The 15483-nt window shown below is 38.3% G+C and overlaps 1 protein-coding gene across 1 annotated transcript; it reads right to left on the bottom strand.

Moving 5' to 3' along the window:
* Positions 1-3: 3 nt before the first annotated feature.
* On the bottom strand, positions 4-14752 carry LOC145464295 (serine/threonine/tyrosine-interacting-like protein 1). Its single transcript, XM_081448142.1, has 10 exons — positions 14080-14752; positions 11990-12038; positions 9885-9946; positions 8747-8846; positions 7685-7756; positions 6860-6927; positions 4531-4676; positions 3306-3433; positions 2711-2826; positions 4-1848 (listed from the first exon to the last, which is right to left on the bottom strand). The coding sequence occupies exons 1-10, from the start codon at positions 14137-14139 to the stop codon at positions 1717-1719; spliced, it is 933 nt and encodes a 310-aa protein (XP_081304268.1). The 5' UTR covers positions 14140-14752; the 3' UTR covers positions 4-1716.
* Positions 14753-15483: the final 731 nt, after the last annotated feature.

Here is a 15483-nt window from a genome sequence, read left to right as displayed (position 1 = left end):
GGGAGCAGGTACTTTCAAGTACAAAAACCCAAAATGTTATGTGACTTGCATAACACGAGGCATGTGACTTGCAAACTGAGGCAGTTTTTTAGCCCAAGGGCGACTTTTTGTTTGTTTCTCGGGCCCAGAAGTCTAAACTACGCTAAATTCAAGTCACATAGCATTTTGGGTTCTTATCTTTGAAAGTATTTTTAAATGACAAAAGTTAGCGTTTTGCATTTCTCTCTCGATTCCTGCCCTCTTAGAACTCCCGCTTCCCGCCCTTTCTTCTCGCGCTTCCCGCCCTTTCCTCTCCCGTTCCCTATTCTCCCGGGTTCCCGCCCCCGTACCGCCCACCTTCCACTGTTTATGGTTAATTTTTACATTAATATTCACCCCGGCCAGGTTTCAATCTGTGAAAGGAGCATCATATATCAGCCATCATTCATTTCGAACTGAAGGTTTATAGTTATATGAAAAGTTTTCCTGTGTATAAAAACCTAAGTGCTTTGAGCTCGGCATGGAGTCTTCGCGCAGGAAAGTTTGTTGAGTACCCAGGGAGGCCTGCAATTACAGAGTGAGATTTACAGTGAAAACGTATTTTTCGCAGTCGTAGTTTGTTCTACGGAGGATGGGGTTTCCGCCGGTCTCTCGTGTCCGGTCTACTGAGGAAGGCGGGCTCCTTTCCCGAACAGCGGCTGGTAATCGAACCTAATGGGGGTTGCGTAAGAGAGAAATCAATGGTATAAACATAAAGGGCTTCATAGCTTCACGGATCTGAAATCACGGATCTGATTTACCCCCATCATATTCCACCCTACCCAATTAAAGGGGCCAGGAATTAAGAGAAAGAACCTGACCCACTGTCCAAACTCCCGTTCGCATCCCGCAGGGCGTGGCACTCCCATATAAAAAGGCTGGGGCTGCTTGTCGGAAATTTTAAAAATACCTGCTAAGAGCTACCAAGGTCCTATTTGTGGATTTGGCTTGAAATTTTTTTCACTCCTAACAGGTGCCAATTTTAAAACAACGCATTAGCTCATGTCATATTTTTTTTCGGCACAATACCCTACAAGGTGCCGCAAAAGCTCTCGCTGTGGACCTTTTGAGACTAAGCATCCTAAGAAGTACTAAAACTGCTTTTTTAACCTCTAAAAGGTGACAAGCAGCGCCGTCCTTTTCATATGAGACTTCCCAACCCCGGGGCCGCATCCGAGCTTATAGTGAAGAAAAACCCGTCCAGGACCGTTGTTTGGAATCCGCACACAGAAGGTGCCAGTGAGTGACGGACCCGTAATCCGGAGAGAAGGTGAAGTGAGTGGCGAGGGGTTTCCGGTACGGCAGTCGGGCACATACTCCTATCAAGCTGAGAAGTAGGAAGAAAAGAGGGAAAAACAATGATCAAGAAAGTAAGCGTTAGAAATTAATCTCTATATTTTTTACAAAGTGGATGAGAACATCTTCTTATTTAAACGTTAAGAACACACGTTTTGTCTTTCAACAAAAAAAATTCAGACCGCGCAATGTACGCTCAGAACGAACGCAAACCTGAACAGATTGAACAAGAAGATTTCACTTCAAAGAGTAATTCATCACTGAATGCATAAGACCGATAAATTATATTTACACGGCACTAAAACATTATGAAGTGTCAATCATTTTTAAAAAAGAGACCCTAATTTTGGCCGAAAAGTTAAACGTTTTGTAAGTAAGTTAATTTTTTTTTTCCATTGCTTGCTAATATTCTGGTTCACTGATGTCAGTGACAATAGAACCAAACATCTTTTCTTCCCAGCGAGACAACTGCTCAATGAAGCCTCTTGTTGGTTGCATGTTTTCTCTACATTTCTTCACGTGGTTGTACGCATCCTGAAAGAAAAACAAACCTTCGTAAGTGTAGTTATTCCGGGGGGGTACTCCCTTATATGGCCTATATAGGTCTGTGCGGCCCTAAAGGATATGGTTTTCATCCGTTTTGGTCACAAATAGGGCATCGATTTTGGCCATTTTGGTCATAAATAGGATATGATTTTCGCACTCTAGTCTTAAATTGGGTATGTTTTTTTTAGAAGAAGCTACATTTTCATCATTATCAATAAAACCATTGGTCTGAAATAGCGAATTTTGGTCATAAATAGGCCTAGGGTAAGGAGTTTGGGAAGCAGGCCGCAAACCCCCCACAAAATTTTTCTGGGAGTTACCCCCCGGGTCCCGGGGATATATTAGACCACTAACCTCATAGAGAGGAGAAAAATGCAAACAAAAGACATCGCCATACGGAAATAAAGGAACGGGACGGGACGGGATCGGGGCGGGGTGCAGGGAGAAAGCACTTTTACTTTCCACTCCCCTTTTTCTGCTTTTCTCTCAGAGGAGCTCCAAGACAGTAAAGAAATTGCTGACGAATTATTGGCAAGAAGTGACATACACTCCATCCAACATGTAACGGTGATCCCGGCCAACTAGTATAAAGTACAAGTACTTTACACTTTACTTTGCCATTCTTCAGCCACAAGTTTACCATTTTCACATCACTTGCTATTTTTTTCCTGGGGACCTTGAACCCAGGTATTACCTATACTGCCACGCTGACGAGGCCTAACAAGGCTAAATAGTTGTGGATAGGTGTTTTTGATCTACAAACAGTTTTCATGATTCACAAGTAAGGTTATGCAAAGGAGTTAAATTTAATTGAAGGGCATATAACTATTGTTTGAAAAAGCAAGATCACCTTCAGAGAGACTTTTTTGTTCCACATGTAATAAGCCATCGCTACAGCCACACTGCGACTAATACCCAATGTTGAACTCAACAGAACTGTTCGGCCATCTTTAGTTTGATGATCATCTGAAAGGCAAATGCAAGCAAAGAATTAATCTTGATTGGAATAGCAGGCTGGCAAAAGATTGTCTCCTTTGTCACATTGTATATATGTGGGTTGTCACATGACGCTTCTACCCACAAAGTGCAGTCAAGAATAGGAGACGGGAGAATTTAATAATACAACCACATTTATGTTGCTTGGAAAGAAAAGATGGCATATGCATAAAGCTTGAATTTGTGTTCCAAGCATAACATATATCAGACAGAAAACGAACACATTCCAGCCGTAGAAATTATGAGATGCAAGTGGAATTGGATTGGCTACACATTACAGAAGTCAGCATTTGACAGCCCCTACAGGTGCTGGAATGGAACCCACAGAGTAAAAGGAACAACTTTGTGAAGGTGGAGGAGCTGAAAAAGCTAACATTATTAACTGCTCAAAACAGAATCTGTTGGGAAGGTGTGGATGATAGCCTTTCTTCCACATTCTGTTTTCTTACCAATGAAATGAATAATGTCAGACAGGTGTGAGTAGAGATCTTCTCCACCATTGTCGTCTATTGGTATTGTCAGAACTTGCTTGACTCTCTGCTCATCTTTACCCAGTGTCATACCCTCTGCAGCAAATCTGCACCCAAATATTAAACCAATATTACAAAACTAAGTTTCAAAATGTAGCGAAATTATGACTAAAACACACCTTAGCTGGGTTGGTTCCCAAAAAATACTACCTGTATACAACAGGGTCATACAGGGGTATTCTCATGATGTGTGATTTCCATGAAACACGAATTTAAGAAATTATTCTTCGTGATCTGTGACCTGAAGATTTGGGTGACCCGTAAGAACTTGAATTACTAATCAATATTCATGATTTCACCAATCTATTCTCGGCGATTTTGAGTCCTCTAAATGGTTAGTGTCCTCTATCAAAAGGACTCAAAAGTGATTTAGGTATGTGATTTACATATGGAGCCTTAATACTTAGCAGGCTTTTCAAAATTACCTGGTGCCCGATGCAAGTCAGATCACCGGGTACTTCATGCACTTGCACCGGGTACCTATTGTCAGGAAGTTTATAAATACGCATTTTTATTTCACCAACATAATCGTGATCTTCTCTTTCTTAGGCAGCTATTATAGGTATCTTTCGAACTTCGAAACAAGAGCAATATTATTTTGGCGGGTGTTGCGTACATGTATTAGATTTGTCCAATGATTTGTCAGCATGTGCACATTTTCCATTGAAGCCTTTTATAACTGAACTTCCAAAGAGACTCATCTGGCAAACAGCTCCAAAAAAATCACTTTTTTGTGCTACAAATGTACCAGAATGCACCTCAACGCACACAGATTTTCAAAATTTTCCAGGCCCAGCACCCTGTCTCCCTAATGCAGGAGTGGGTAACCCAATTAGGGATATAATTTCCCCACATGGCTGCCCATTACTGTGACCTAGTTGTGCTACGCCTACTTTCGGATTTCCTCCTGCTACTTAATTTCAATTTGAAAATCTTGTAGTTAGACTTTAATTCATGATTTTGCTTTCTTCAAACAGTCTTTCTGCCATATGAGCATGCAGATTATTAAAAAGAAAACTTTACTTGCTTTTTTTTCATGAATCTTCAGGAAAATGAAATTTTGACATCCATGATCCGTGATTCGCTATGTTTTCCGCTCGTGAACTGTGTCAGAGTCAGTACAACCCTCATACAAGGCACTTACATTGTGTCATTTTGTTTTCCAACTATCACATTTGCCTTGACTTTGAGATCCTTGCTTACTCTCACTGCCTGAGACTGTAGGAATGTTGCCACGTACAAGAAACCAGGTATAATCTCCACTGGATAAGTGTTGATGACATCTAGTTCCTGTTAATAAATTGATGTAATGGCATTACAATAATAATTATTAATAACTGTTAACTTATGATCTTTTGGATGGAAGACAGGGTCTGGATTGCCCCTTCAGAAAACATACTCCAAGCTTAATTATCATTCCTCATACAAAATCTGGATCATGTGTACTATTAAAGCATCCTCAGACGAGTTTCAATCAATACGCTTGATCAATAACCTAGATTGACACCCCATCGATACTCAATCAACACCTCAGCTGACACTTGATCAACACTTGATTGACATCTCCGTCAACAGTCAGTTAAGGACTGACTAATTTTTGCTAGCAAGCCATCGAGTATTGATCAATGCATATCAGTCAGCTGACAATCAGCCAACTATCAACCGACTGTTACTTGAGTGTCGACGGAGACATTGATAGAGTGTCAACTGAGTAAAGGAAGCATGGCAACAGAACGGCATGTAAATGGAAAATTTACTTTTTTATTCTTTTCAAGTGACCTCAGTCTCTCAGTACATATATGTAGTGACCGCCATATTTTTGAAAACAAGAGTGGCATTCCTATAACACCATATAATGAACACATGAGTGATGCAAGCAAATCGCCAAATGCTCGCAGGAGTTTTGATTTGAAGGTCACGTATCAATTACCCTGGGTGAGAGGTTTTACTTACACGGTTTCTGGCGTCGGTCATGTCTCTATTGGACAATTCCAGAAAATATCCATACCCAACCACGGACAGCTTCCATGTTTTAACCCCCCCCCTTGCCTTTGGAAATTCCAGAATGCGTTATCCCCCTCCCCCCCCCCATGCCCTCAGAATTCCATAATCATCAAACCCCCTATCCTTTCGAATTTCCGCTTTTTTTGGAAGTACATTTTCGACTTGGCAACCCCTATATGAACAAACGAACATGAATTTATGCCTCCTTAAGGCTGTGATCTTATTAGCAGCAAGAAAAACCTACCGCGTATGGACAGGCTGTGCAAACTCCTTTTTAAGTCCAAATTTGGCTATAAAAATAAAAACCACTTACGATAATTTTCCTCCTCTTTGTTTTCTTGTGTTGTTTTGACGTTTTCAAAGCAAAATAGCTCAAATTCAGAATGTTAAAATCTTTCAGCAGTCAAAAATACCATCAAGTCTGACAGTCCAAATACTTAATAATCTGGCAGGCATTCCTTGGAAGCGAGGGACTGGTGCGAGTTTTTTGACATTCATTGGATGGGAGATGGGAGCAAAGAGAAAGTAAGATATATTTTCAGATTTTATTCATCTGACAAGAAATTCATCAAGGTAAATGTGAAACCCACATTTTACTGCTCACTTCTATAAGTAATGAGCCTAAACACGTGTCTGATCAATCGATGCTTGTCTTCTGCTTCCACGGTCATACGTTCGTGGTCTATTTACAAACTACAAAAGTCCACAACAATAGCGTTTTCAAGGAACTCACTCTACTCTTTCTACTCCAGAAATCCCACCTGTGAAATCCCCCCATGCCTTCAGATTTCTAATCATAAATACCCCCCTATTCCTTCGGAATTCCAGTTCAAAGAACCCCTCCCCTTCAGAAATCCTAAAAGCCGTCCATGATATAGGTATAGATATTTTCTGGAATCGCCCATTGTGACCCACGCAAAAAAATTCGCTGCTTGCGCCAGTGGCCTTGGGCTGCCAAAGTGAAGCGTGAAGTGGGGTTCTATAAAATTTTAGACAAATTGAGACTTGGAAGTGACTTTGTATGATATTGGTTTAGACAGTAAATGTTAGACTATAATAGTGAAAACGTTCCTACATGGAAAATAGCTAGTCTGGGATAGGGTGGGGGGTTTTGGTGCCTAGTCTAAAATAGGGTCGCAAAATCAAGCTGATGATGGTCTAGTATAGGGTGACGGTTTCAGTATCTCAGCAGCACACCCCCACATGGACCCAAACCATTCACAGAGTACCCCTCTTGGGAATCTACATTGTAAAATGAGATCATATGGGATGACAGACATTAAAATGCATAGGAGATCTCTTTATTAGTTAATTCACCACAGTCAATATTATACTCTTTACTGTAACATAAACAAAACATCATCTTATTAATCATCTTATTAATTAAAACATTTTTGGAAATAATTCATTGGTGAGGAGATGCATGGAGGCCATGAAAAGAATCTAATTTGAATAGTGCACAAACTTACCCTAGGCATGTAAATGATCTTCTGAGTACGAAGAAATGGGTACAATGCTGAAAATTCCTCATATCCACCTGAAAATAGAGAAATATAAAACTGTTTCTCTATGCCATAAAGCTCTAAACTAGCCTGCAGGCTGCAGGCTGCAGGCTAAAGTTTGAGGAACACACATGAGAGTGGAGAGGTTTCTCAGTGACACCTCTTCACCAGACCCCTCCCTGCTAGACAACTTTGCTTGCAGACTCACCCTTCACCACTCACATGTGCAGACTCAGAGCTGAGCCTGCTTGTCGGCTAGCTTAAAACCTGAGGATCAAATCCAAGTGTGTAACCCTATAAGACTTCATTAAAGTCCTTTATCTAGACTTTGAGACAGAAAGAAATGCACAAAATTGAGAAAACAAAGAGTTGTAACAAAGGATCTGAGATTCTGAGATCAGAAAAATGGATTTATTTGACATCAAACTAAGCCTAGGAGTATCGATCTGTCTAATATTAACTGAGTGGTAGCAGCCCAATTCTACCGCAAGTCACCATTGAGAGCTAATCAACTACACTAAAATTGTTTGAATTATCCCATAAATTGAGATGTTCAACATGCAAAGTCCACAATCTTCCTCATTCATTTGAGGTCAGTAATTATCATTTATTTGTCATTAATTTGTTCTGCTAATAACCGGAAACATTGCCAGCTTCACAGTTAAACGGTCTTTCAGCTGTCTACATGGCATGTCGAAAGATGGCATGTTGAAAGATGGTTGAAAGATGTCTTCTATGCCATAACACTGAAAGCAGGTGAAAGTATACAAAAAAAATGTTCCAAAAAGATACCTTTGACAACTTTTACAGGATTCTTGCTTCCCATTTCCCACATCAGCTTGGCACAAGACAAAGCAGTGCTGTCTGAAAAATAATTTATGTCTTATTATAATCACGATATCAAACTTAACTCAATATTAAGATAACATGACTCAGAATAAGCAGGGGAAGCATTATTAAAAGTTACCGTTGCTTGCATCTAAGCATGAACAAGTCAAAACATGCTCTAATTGGGTGTCAAACATGGCATGATTTGTCATCAAACATTTGAAGTTTAGCAGACCATAACACAAACTTTCACACTCAAAGTGTTTAAAATCAGTTGTCAATGTCCTTTGGGGATATATACTGAAAGACTCTGAAAGTCTTGCTCCCGCCAACATTTCATGGTAACCATTAATTATACTAGAAGTAAAACCACATTCGCGAAAGTCGTATGCATACTGACACAGGTCAGGGTCAATTTCTCTGAAGAAGTCTTCAATGTCCAATCTTTCTGCCATTTCGTGTGCTGAACTTTAAGTGCGAAAGTTCATGCCACGGTCTGCTGAACTTCGAATGTTTGATGGCCAATCATGCCTCGTTTGACACCCTGTTAGAGTATGTTTCAACGTCATGTGTTCACGCTTAGATGCAGACGACGATATCACTCGAGACAATTGATTTGAACTAAAGTTTTTTATAAGTACAGTCATTAACTACCTGAATAATTTGGGTGTACATATTCAAATTTAGTTGCCAGCAAAAGTATTTCAGCAAAAGGCGTGAAAAGTTAGTCACCAGTGATAAAAATTTGGTTGCATTGGCGACCCCAGCGGTCGCAACGTCGAACTCTGTTTTTAGTTATTAATATTGATAAACCCCAATATAAATATCACAAGTCCCTTTGAAGGTCCCAGTAAAACTCATTTTAATGATACCTTGTTTTTAACTAAATAAATGCAAATAACAAAAATTATTACTATTATGTTAACAAGTCATGTTGATTTCTTGGAATGTTAATTTCTTGGAATGTTATTTTTTGCCACCGTTGATTAATTTTGATTACAACACCCATAAACTGAAAGAACTCACTTTTGTCTTTAAGTGAACCAGTGTTACTGTCGTAAACTACAACATGTTCCTTGGTCTGCAACTCAGCATCGTGAGGAACGGTGAAAGCACCGATATCATTCTTAAGAGAAACAAGAAATTTAAAACTAGTTATTATAATTTTTGGTGAACATAAATTAAAGCTGGTGCATTAAATATTAAAATAACATCTCATGCTTCTTTTTTTTAATAATTAATGTGTGGTTCTAGCAAATATCCATATCCATCCCATGAAGGATCACTGGAAATTCTGAAACGGTGGAGGGTTGCAAAACCCAAATTTTGTTTAGAAGGGACCATAACCATGCTAAATTGGAAGTTTTGGTCTTTGAAGATCAAAACAAAAAACCTTCCATACATGATCATGAGGAAGGTGTGGGTATATTCTACAACCACACAATGCATCACTATATGGCAAGCTAAACATGTAATTTCAAACATTATTATCATTATCATTTAATTGTATATTTTCTAAGTTTTGAATTCATTTTATTAGTCATCCATTACTTACTAACTACAGACTTTTTTATGGTGACATCACAACTGCACAAAGACCTCCGGAAATTGCACTTAAGACTGCATGCACCAGAGATGATAGAGATTAAAGGAGTAATACAAAATTTAGTCTAAATTAGTTGTGCGTGTGACAACTAGTTTGAATAATATTCTCACTTTTTCAAGCAAACAACATTATTTATAGTAATTATAGTCATCTGAAAAACATTTGATTTTTTTAATTATCCATCGTTTAATGTTCAGCTACTGCCAGTAGTAATCTGATTTATCCCCATCGGCTCATACCAAAAAGTGGCCCCCTTCTGATAAGTCAGATACATGTACCAATGAAAGTAATTGCCGGTATGAATCAAATGAGTCTAGCTTGTGTTACTGTGAGTCACATCTCTTGAATTATTATGTCTATTGTTATTAATTGTCAAAGTGCTGTAACACAAAAATTGTGAGGTTAAATGAAAAAAAGAAATAAGCACCATATCCCTAATTTGCAGTGTGTAACAATGCCTTTCTAAATTATAAACAACCTGTTTCCTAATGAGCTACCAAAAATAAATTAGCACCCAAAATGAATTCAGTTATCACTGTGTGCCTTTATTCAACTAACCCTTGGGGCAAATTTTGCTGTTATAATGTGGCTTTCATTGTAGTCATGACGTTGTCTTGTATCTGCAAAACACAATCAATCAGAGTGTCACTAATTTCATTTTGTGCCTTGTGAGGAATGAGCCAGGGGGGGGAACTCCCCTATGAAAAGGTCGTTGATCACAGCTTGTCGTTTCACTCAGTATAGGGGTACAAATCAAGGGTTCTGGTCTCACTTAGGGCATTCAGGACGAAATGCCACTATTTTTAACTGTCAAAGTATTTTTTAGGGTGCACTCAAAGAAATAAATGATAAAAATGCTCTTATTTCAAAAGGGTCAAATAAAGTTCAAGCCAAGCCCAGATTGATATCCTTTACATGTTTAGTTCAAACTTTCTGATGAGCATCCCTGACCTTTTCATATGGAAGTCTGTAACCCTTTAATACAACTTCACCAGAAAATTGTTGTGCCTTTTTGACACACTTTCCTACAGTACACACATTGCAACAGCCCTTTCAATAATTTTCTTGGATTAAAGTAGCTAGCCCTTTAGAAATCTAAAAAGAATCATATGTTAGGTACACCTGTTTGAAATTATTTTAATGGCCCTTTTAAGGACGTTCACGCAAAACTTTTCCGGTTGAGAACATTTTTTAAAATTTTTACTGCAGTCAGATAATGAGTTACTTGTGTCAGAAACACAAAAAAAATTGGGAGTCACCGACTTCGTTTCAAAGATAAAGCATTCTGAAAAATTGGTGCACGTAATTTAGCATAGTCTAAATGGGTTTAAAGTCAAAAATATCGAAGGTGAGTCGATGGAGGAAAACGGTCATATGATTTTGTAGCAGTCAGTTACCAACATTTTCAAAAAACTTAACCCTTCACAAGGCATTTGAAACCATCACACAGATAAACTGAGAACTAAAAAAAAAACAGAATTTGATTGTGCATTTTGCAAAAAATTCAAACTTCTAGTTGATAGATTTTCTTCATTTTTTCGCTACACGTAGAAAATCAGTAGAGAAAATGATCCATCAAAAGAAAAATAGGGGTCACCAAACATCCAAGATCGTTAAATCCAGGCAAAGCTATAGCAATGGCCATCTGCCCTATCATTGTTCATTTTATTACTTAGCGCGCACACTCATAAATGATGTGGCATGTGAATTTGCATGCGCAGAAACAATTAGTGCAAACGTCGTTAAACACCCAAGTGGTACTTTTTCCCCATCATAATTTTGAATCTATACTTTAGCTTATAATTAGCTCAAATTCCTACGCTTGAACTTTTATTACTTAAAGGTTTCACTATTTAAAGATGGCACACATGATGATTATATGTTCCTCTCCTTAATTCCTGATAAAAATAAAATTGATCTTCCAATTCAAATATGCCTTGATTATTATACGGAAAGGTATTCTTCAGGTAAATCTAAACATTCTGATTGGTTGTTTCCCGGTCAGGATTTTGCCATACAGACCATTTCAGTGGAAACCGTCATAAGCCCTTTTCTCTTGTATGGTCTGTAATGCCACGACCTCAAGCCAGTAAATTCCCCAGTACTATCCTCCCACTCAGTTAGTAATAGGTTAGTATTTTTGCAACTCAGATCTGTTATGTTGGACTTGAAACTTCAAAGTAGTCAGTGTTTCTGTTGCTGTTGTTATTGCATAGGCTAACGCTCATCATTTCCCCCCCAAAATAGCAAACTTTTGTCAAAAACGTTTGTCAAATCAGTTCAAATCTTATCGCTTTCCAGCAAAATTTGCCCAGAAAATTCTCACAAAATCTGTCGTTTTTTACAATTGTTTTTCAGGGAAATTTGCCCAGAAATTCCCTACACATTCTTATCCATCTTTCAACAATTTGTTTTCACAGAGATTTTATGACTATGTACAAATATAGCACACAATACCGGTAATAAAATGTTGGAATCATTTCTGATAAGCTCAGAGCCACTTAGCACATCATTTTTTAAAATTAATAATTGAAACATGCAGTGGATCAAAAAAGTAATTAATAAAGTGCAATCAATTAACTCTCGCTGTATGATATTCTATGTATTAAGCAAAATAAAATGGTTGTTGTTGTTGTTGTTGTTGTTGTTGTTGTTAAACATACCCAAAAGAAGCAAATAATTGGGATCACTCAGCCTTGGGTACTGCCCAACCTAGGAAGATGATAAAAACAACACTAATTCAACTGAACTTTATTTATTTCAACCTGTCCATTATTTGCAAGTGGTTTTCCACACCAGGTTCAAACATTTGCTGGGTCCACATGCAAGGCCAAGTTTTGCAAAATAAAACCAGTTTTTGAGTTATTTTTTTGTAAAAAAAAATACCTCTTAGTCGGCACGTTGGGTATGTTAAGGGTCAATGGATGAGTGAGAGATGTATGTATGTCACACCAATCAGATTGGACCTACTATAAACAGCTAATCAAATTTCTTGTTGTAAAGGTAAATGGTACATGAGAAGATTTGATCCCGATAGAGTTCAGAATGGCCATATTTATTCTTCTATAAAAGAGGAGGAAGTATTCATATATTGTGTTTACTTCGACATTTTCTGTGGATTAGGCTGAGGATTTTAGTAAAATGAACGAGATGAGCCTTGAGGTTTGAAACAGTTCGAGAGTTAGTAGTATGTAAATGCAACGAGATATTTTTATTTTTAGTTACAAAGGTAACTTGATACTTTTGTTTTTCACGAGGAGTTAATTCGATTAGAGGTCACAAATCCTTGCTTCTAGTTCTTAGGACATGTTTTAGAGGGGACGAGACTTTAGATTTGAAACAGTTCTAACGTTTACAATAGTAAGTGCAGGTAACGATTGTTTTGTTCTTGTTGCATGCAAATATAGCGAGATATTTTTGTTTTTTAGTTACAAAGTGTAATTTGACGCTCTTATTTTTCACAAGGGAGTAAATTCAATTAGACCGGACAAATCGTCACCACTCTTTCCCACGAGATGTTTGCTATCTTTAGTAACAAATGGTAACTTAAAACTTTTGTTTTTTATATGGAGTAAATTCAATTAGAGCTGACAAGTTATCAGCTATTGTTTCCAGGATATTAAACAAAAAAGCTTTCATTTCTGGACGGTTTTTACGTCTCTGCAGTAGCAGTTTAATAGTTTTATTTGATGACATTCATTTCAGTCCGATATTTTTAAAGGTAAAAAGTATGAAAACTGTTCAAGTGTTCTTTGACAACTGTGCAGCACCAAGTTAGAGTGCAATTTAATTAAATCAGACTTTCACATGTCAGAGGTTTTTTTCTCTTTCTTTCTATTTTCGGTGAAGTTGTGTTGTGTAAAAAGGTAAACTTACAACTCGTATAAAATGCAAAAGTTTCTAAATTAACTTGAGTATTTTTAAACAAAAATTCCTCTTGGGGGTTGGAAGGGTTATGTTATCGGTGAGTGAGGGAGTTATGCATGTGCGTGTGTCACACCAATCACAGTGCGGGTTGTATCAAAGAACGAATCAAATTGCCTGTTAGAAAACAAGATGGTATCTAAATTAATCTGGAGATGTGTCAGATTACTGTAGTTTGTTCAGTCAAACATTTTATGGCTTACTATTTAGCTATCTTACCATGACTGATGTAACATCGCAACCACAAAAACTTGTCAAATGAACCAAATCATTACTGTACCATGAATGCTCCTATCTCCAACACTTCACACAAAAAAATAACTCTTGCACGCCTTGCGTGCCTATGTTTTCTCACATTCCCAACCCCTTTTCATTCATACAACCCTTTTCCGTCCACTGAAAGGGCTAAAGGAGACGAATCAGAGTGGATACAAGACTCAAAAATAAAATTGAATGGCCCTTAGCTAAGCTTAGCTTCACCAGCAGTGTTGTAAATACAGTTTGAACAAGCTTTAGCCTTGATCATTATTACCAACAAGCTGCCTATCATGAAATAAAGAAGTTGGCAGATGATGGAGGTGGCAATATATATCATACTACAGTAAAGAGATTCATGAGGCAACGACTGTAGTAATATCGTTCAGGCCCCAGTTATTCGAAAGGTGGGTAAAGCTATCCACTGGATAAATCACTATCCAGCGGATAGTGTGGTTTGTTTTGTCAACACTTATCCATTGGATAGTGATTTATTCAGTGGATAGCGTTAGCAACCTTTCGAACAACTGGGGCCCGAGCTTTAAAACTCAGAGAAAACTGTCAAATTTCTCACCTGATTGAGAATATTATACACCTCTGTGCACTCAGATAGAGTAGTCCCTGTTGACGACATCTGTTTTCCGGGGAGAAGCGGCTGTGACACAGGCTATTTTCTACCGAAATGCTTGTGAACAAATTAGGTTCAAGCTTTGCACTTCAAAACAGTAACTGTTAAAGGAAGTCGACTTTCACCGCCGCCATGTTTGTTTTCGTTCTCGTGCGTCTCGTTGCTATTGGTCGCTAGTCAGTCGGTTGCGGTTCCCATGCGTCAACCAGGGGAGGGGTAGGGAGTGGGTTCGGGACTGGTTCCTCAGCACTTCATTTTGGGCTGGAAACCGAAGAGGACCTATTTCCACTCGAACCGGATCATAATAAGGCTCTCCAATTTTTGCGCAATTTTCTTAAGGAGCATGCATACATGCCCCCAGTTGCCCCTTGATAGGAAACTTGCGGCTGCGGATGAGAATTTACTTTGGAGGGAAGAGTGAGGGACGAGGGTGATATTGCACCTGTGAACTGTTTCCAGTGTTTCAGCCAAGAGTTGATTGGGAAACTACAATTAGTTCGAATTTCATTAGAGGAAGTTTTCAGCAAGGTGGCAATTTTAAAAAGAATCATATTTCTTAGATAACATTCTCTCTCGCTCCCACCAACTGCTCCTGGGTCTCGACGAGATCGCGAAAATTCACAAGTGATACTGATTTGTCGCTCGTCTATTTTAGCCGTTTGCAAAAGACAATAAAGGGTACATTTTTTCTTCTCTCTTCTCTTGGCGAAAGCTGGAAGTCAAATTTATAACTAAATGTTCATAGTCTAACGTTTGAACATCAATAACATTACCAGTGTTTCTTATCATTTCAACTGCCACGAATTTACAGTTGATCAGACAAGTTACGCTACATTAACGACACGTTCACAAACTTTTCTGCGTTCAATTTCACTTTAGCTAAATGTCCAAAACTTCGTAGTGTCTGTTCGTTTTATACTGTTATGCTATCAACGGAGTTGTTCAACTCACGTGTTGGACTTATCGACTATAACCTTTTGCACCAGGAATTCATAAATTGTGATCATATCATAATTCATAAACGACTTAACCACCTACTGAACTCTTCAGCAAAGTTTCCAATATTTTATTGATGCCTGAGTATCCGAGATAAAACATCTGGCCAAGACCCACGCCAGCCGTGAAAAAAGAATACTGAATGGTAATTTTTCGCAAACAAGGTCCGTTTCTATTTACATTGAAACCATGGGAAATGGAAAACAGACGCGCCTAATATAATGCGAGGTAAAAAATTGGTGTAGCATGTCTAATTAAACCGTCAGTAACACTGTTACCAAATCTGCCCAAAGAAACATGATCTGATTAAGTCAGTGATGTTCAAACATTAGTGTTTTTATGTTTCTTTCTAGC

The sequence above is a fragment of the Orbicella franksi genome, chromosome 12 (genome assembly GCF_964199315.1).
Source record: "Orbicella franksi chromosome 12, jaOrbFran1.1, whole genome shotgun sequence".
Lineage (NCBI taxonomy): Eukaryota > Metazoa > Cnidaria > Anthozoa > Scleractinia > Merulinidae > Orbicella > Orbicella franksi.
This window is presented reverse-complemented; position numbering and strand designations above follow the sequence as displayed.

What these genes read in the sequence shown, in the direction of transcription:
- LOC145464295 (XM_081448142.1), bottom strand. Translation starts at nt 14,139, where the DNA reads ATGTCGTCAACAGGGACTACTCTATCTGAGTGCACAGAGGTGTATAAT. An exon ending in CAGCAAAATTTGCCCCAAGG is followed by an intron (nt 8,847 to 9,884) that starts GTTAGTTGAATA and finishes GTTTCTCTTAAG; the next exon opens with AATGATATCGGTGCTTTCAC. An exon ending in AGATCATTTACATGCCTAGG is followed by an intron (nt 4,677 to 6,859) that starts GTAAGTTTGTGC and finishes ATTTATTAACAG; the next exon opens with GAACTAGATGTCATCAACAC.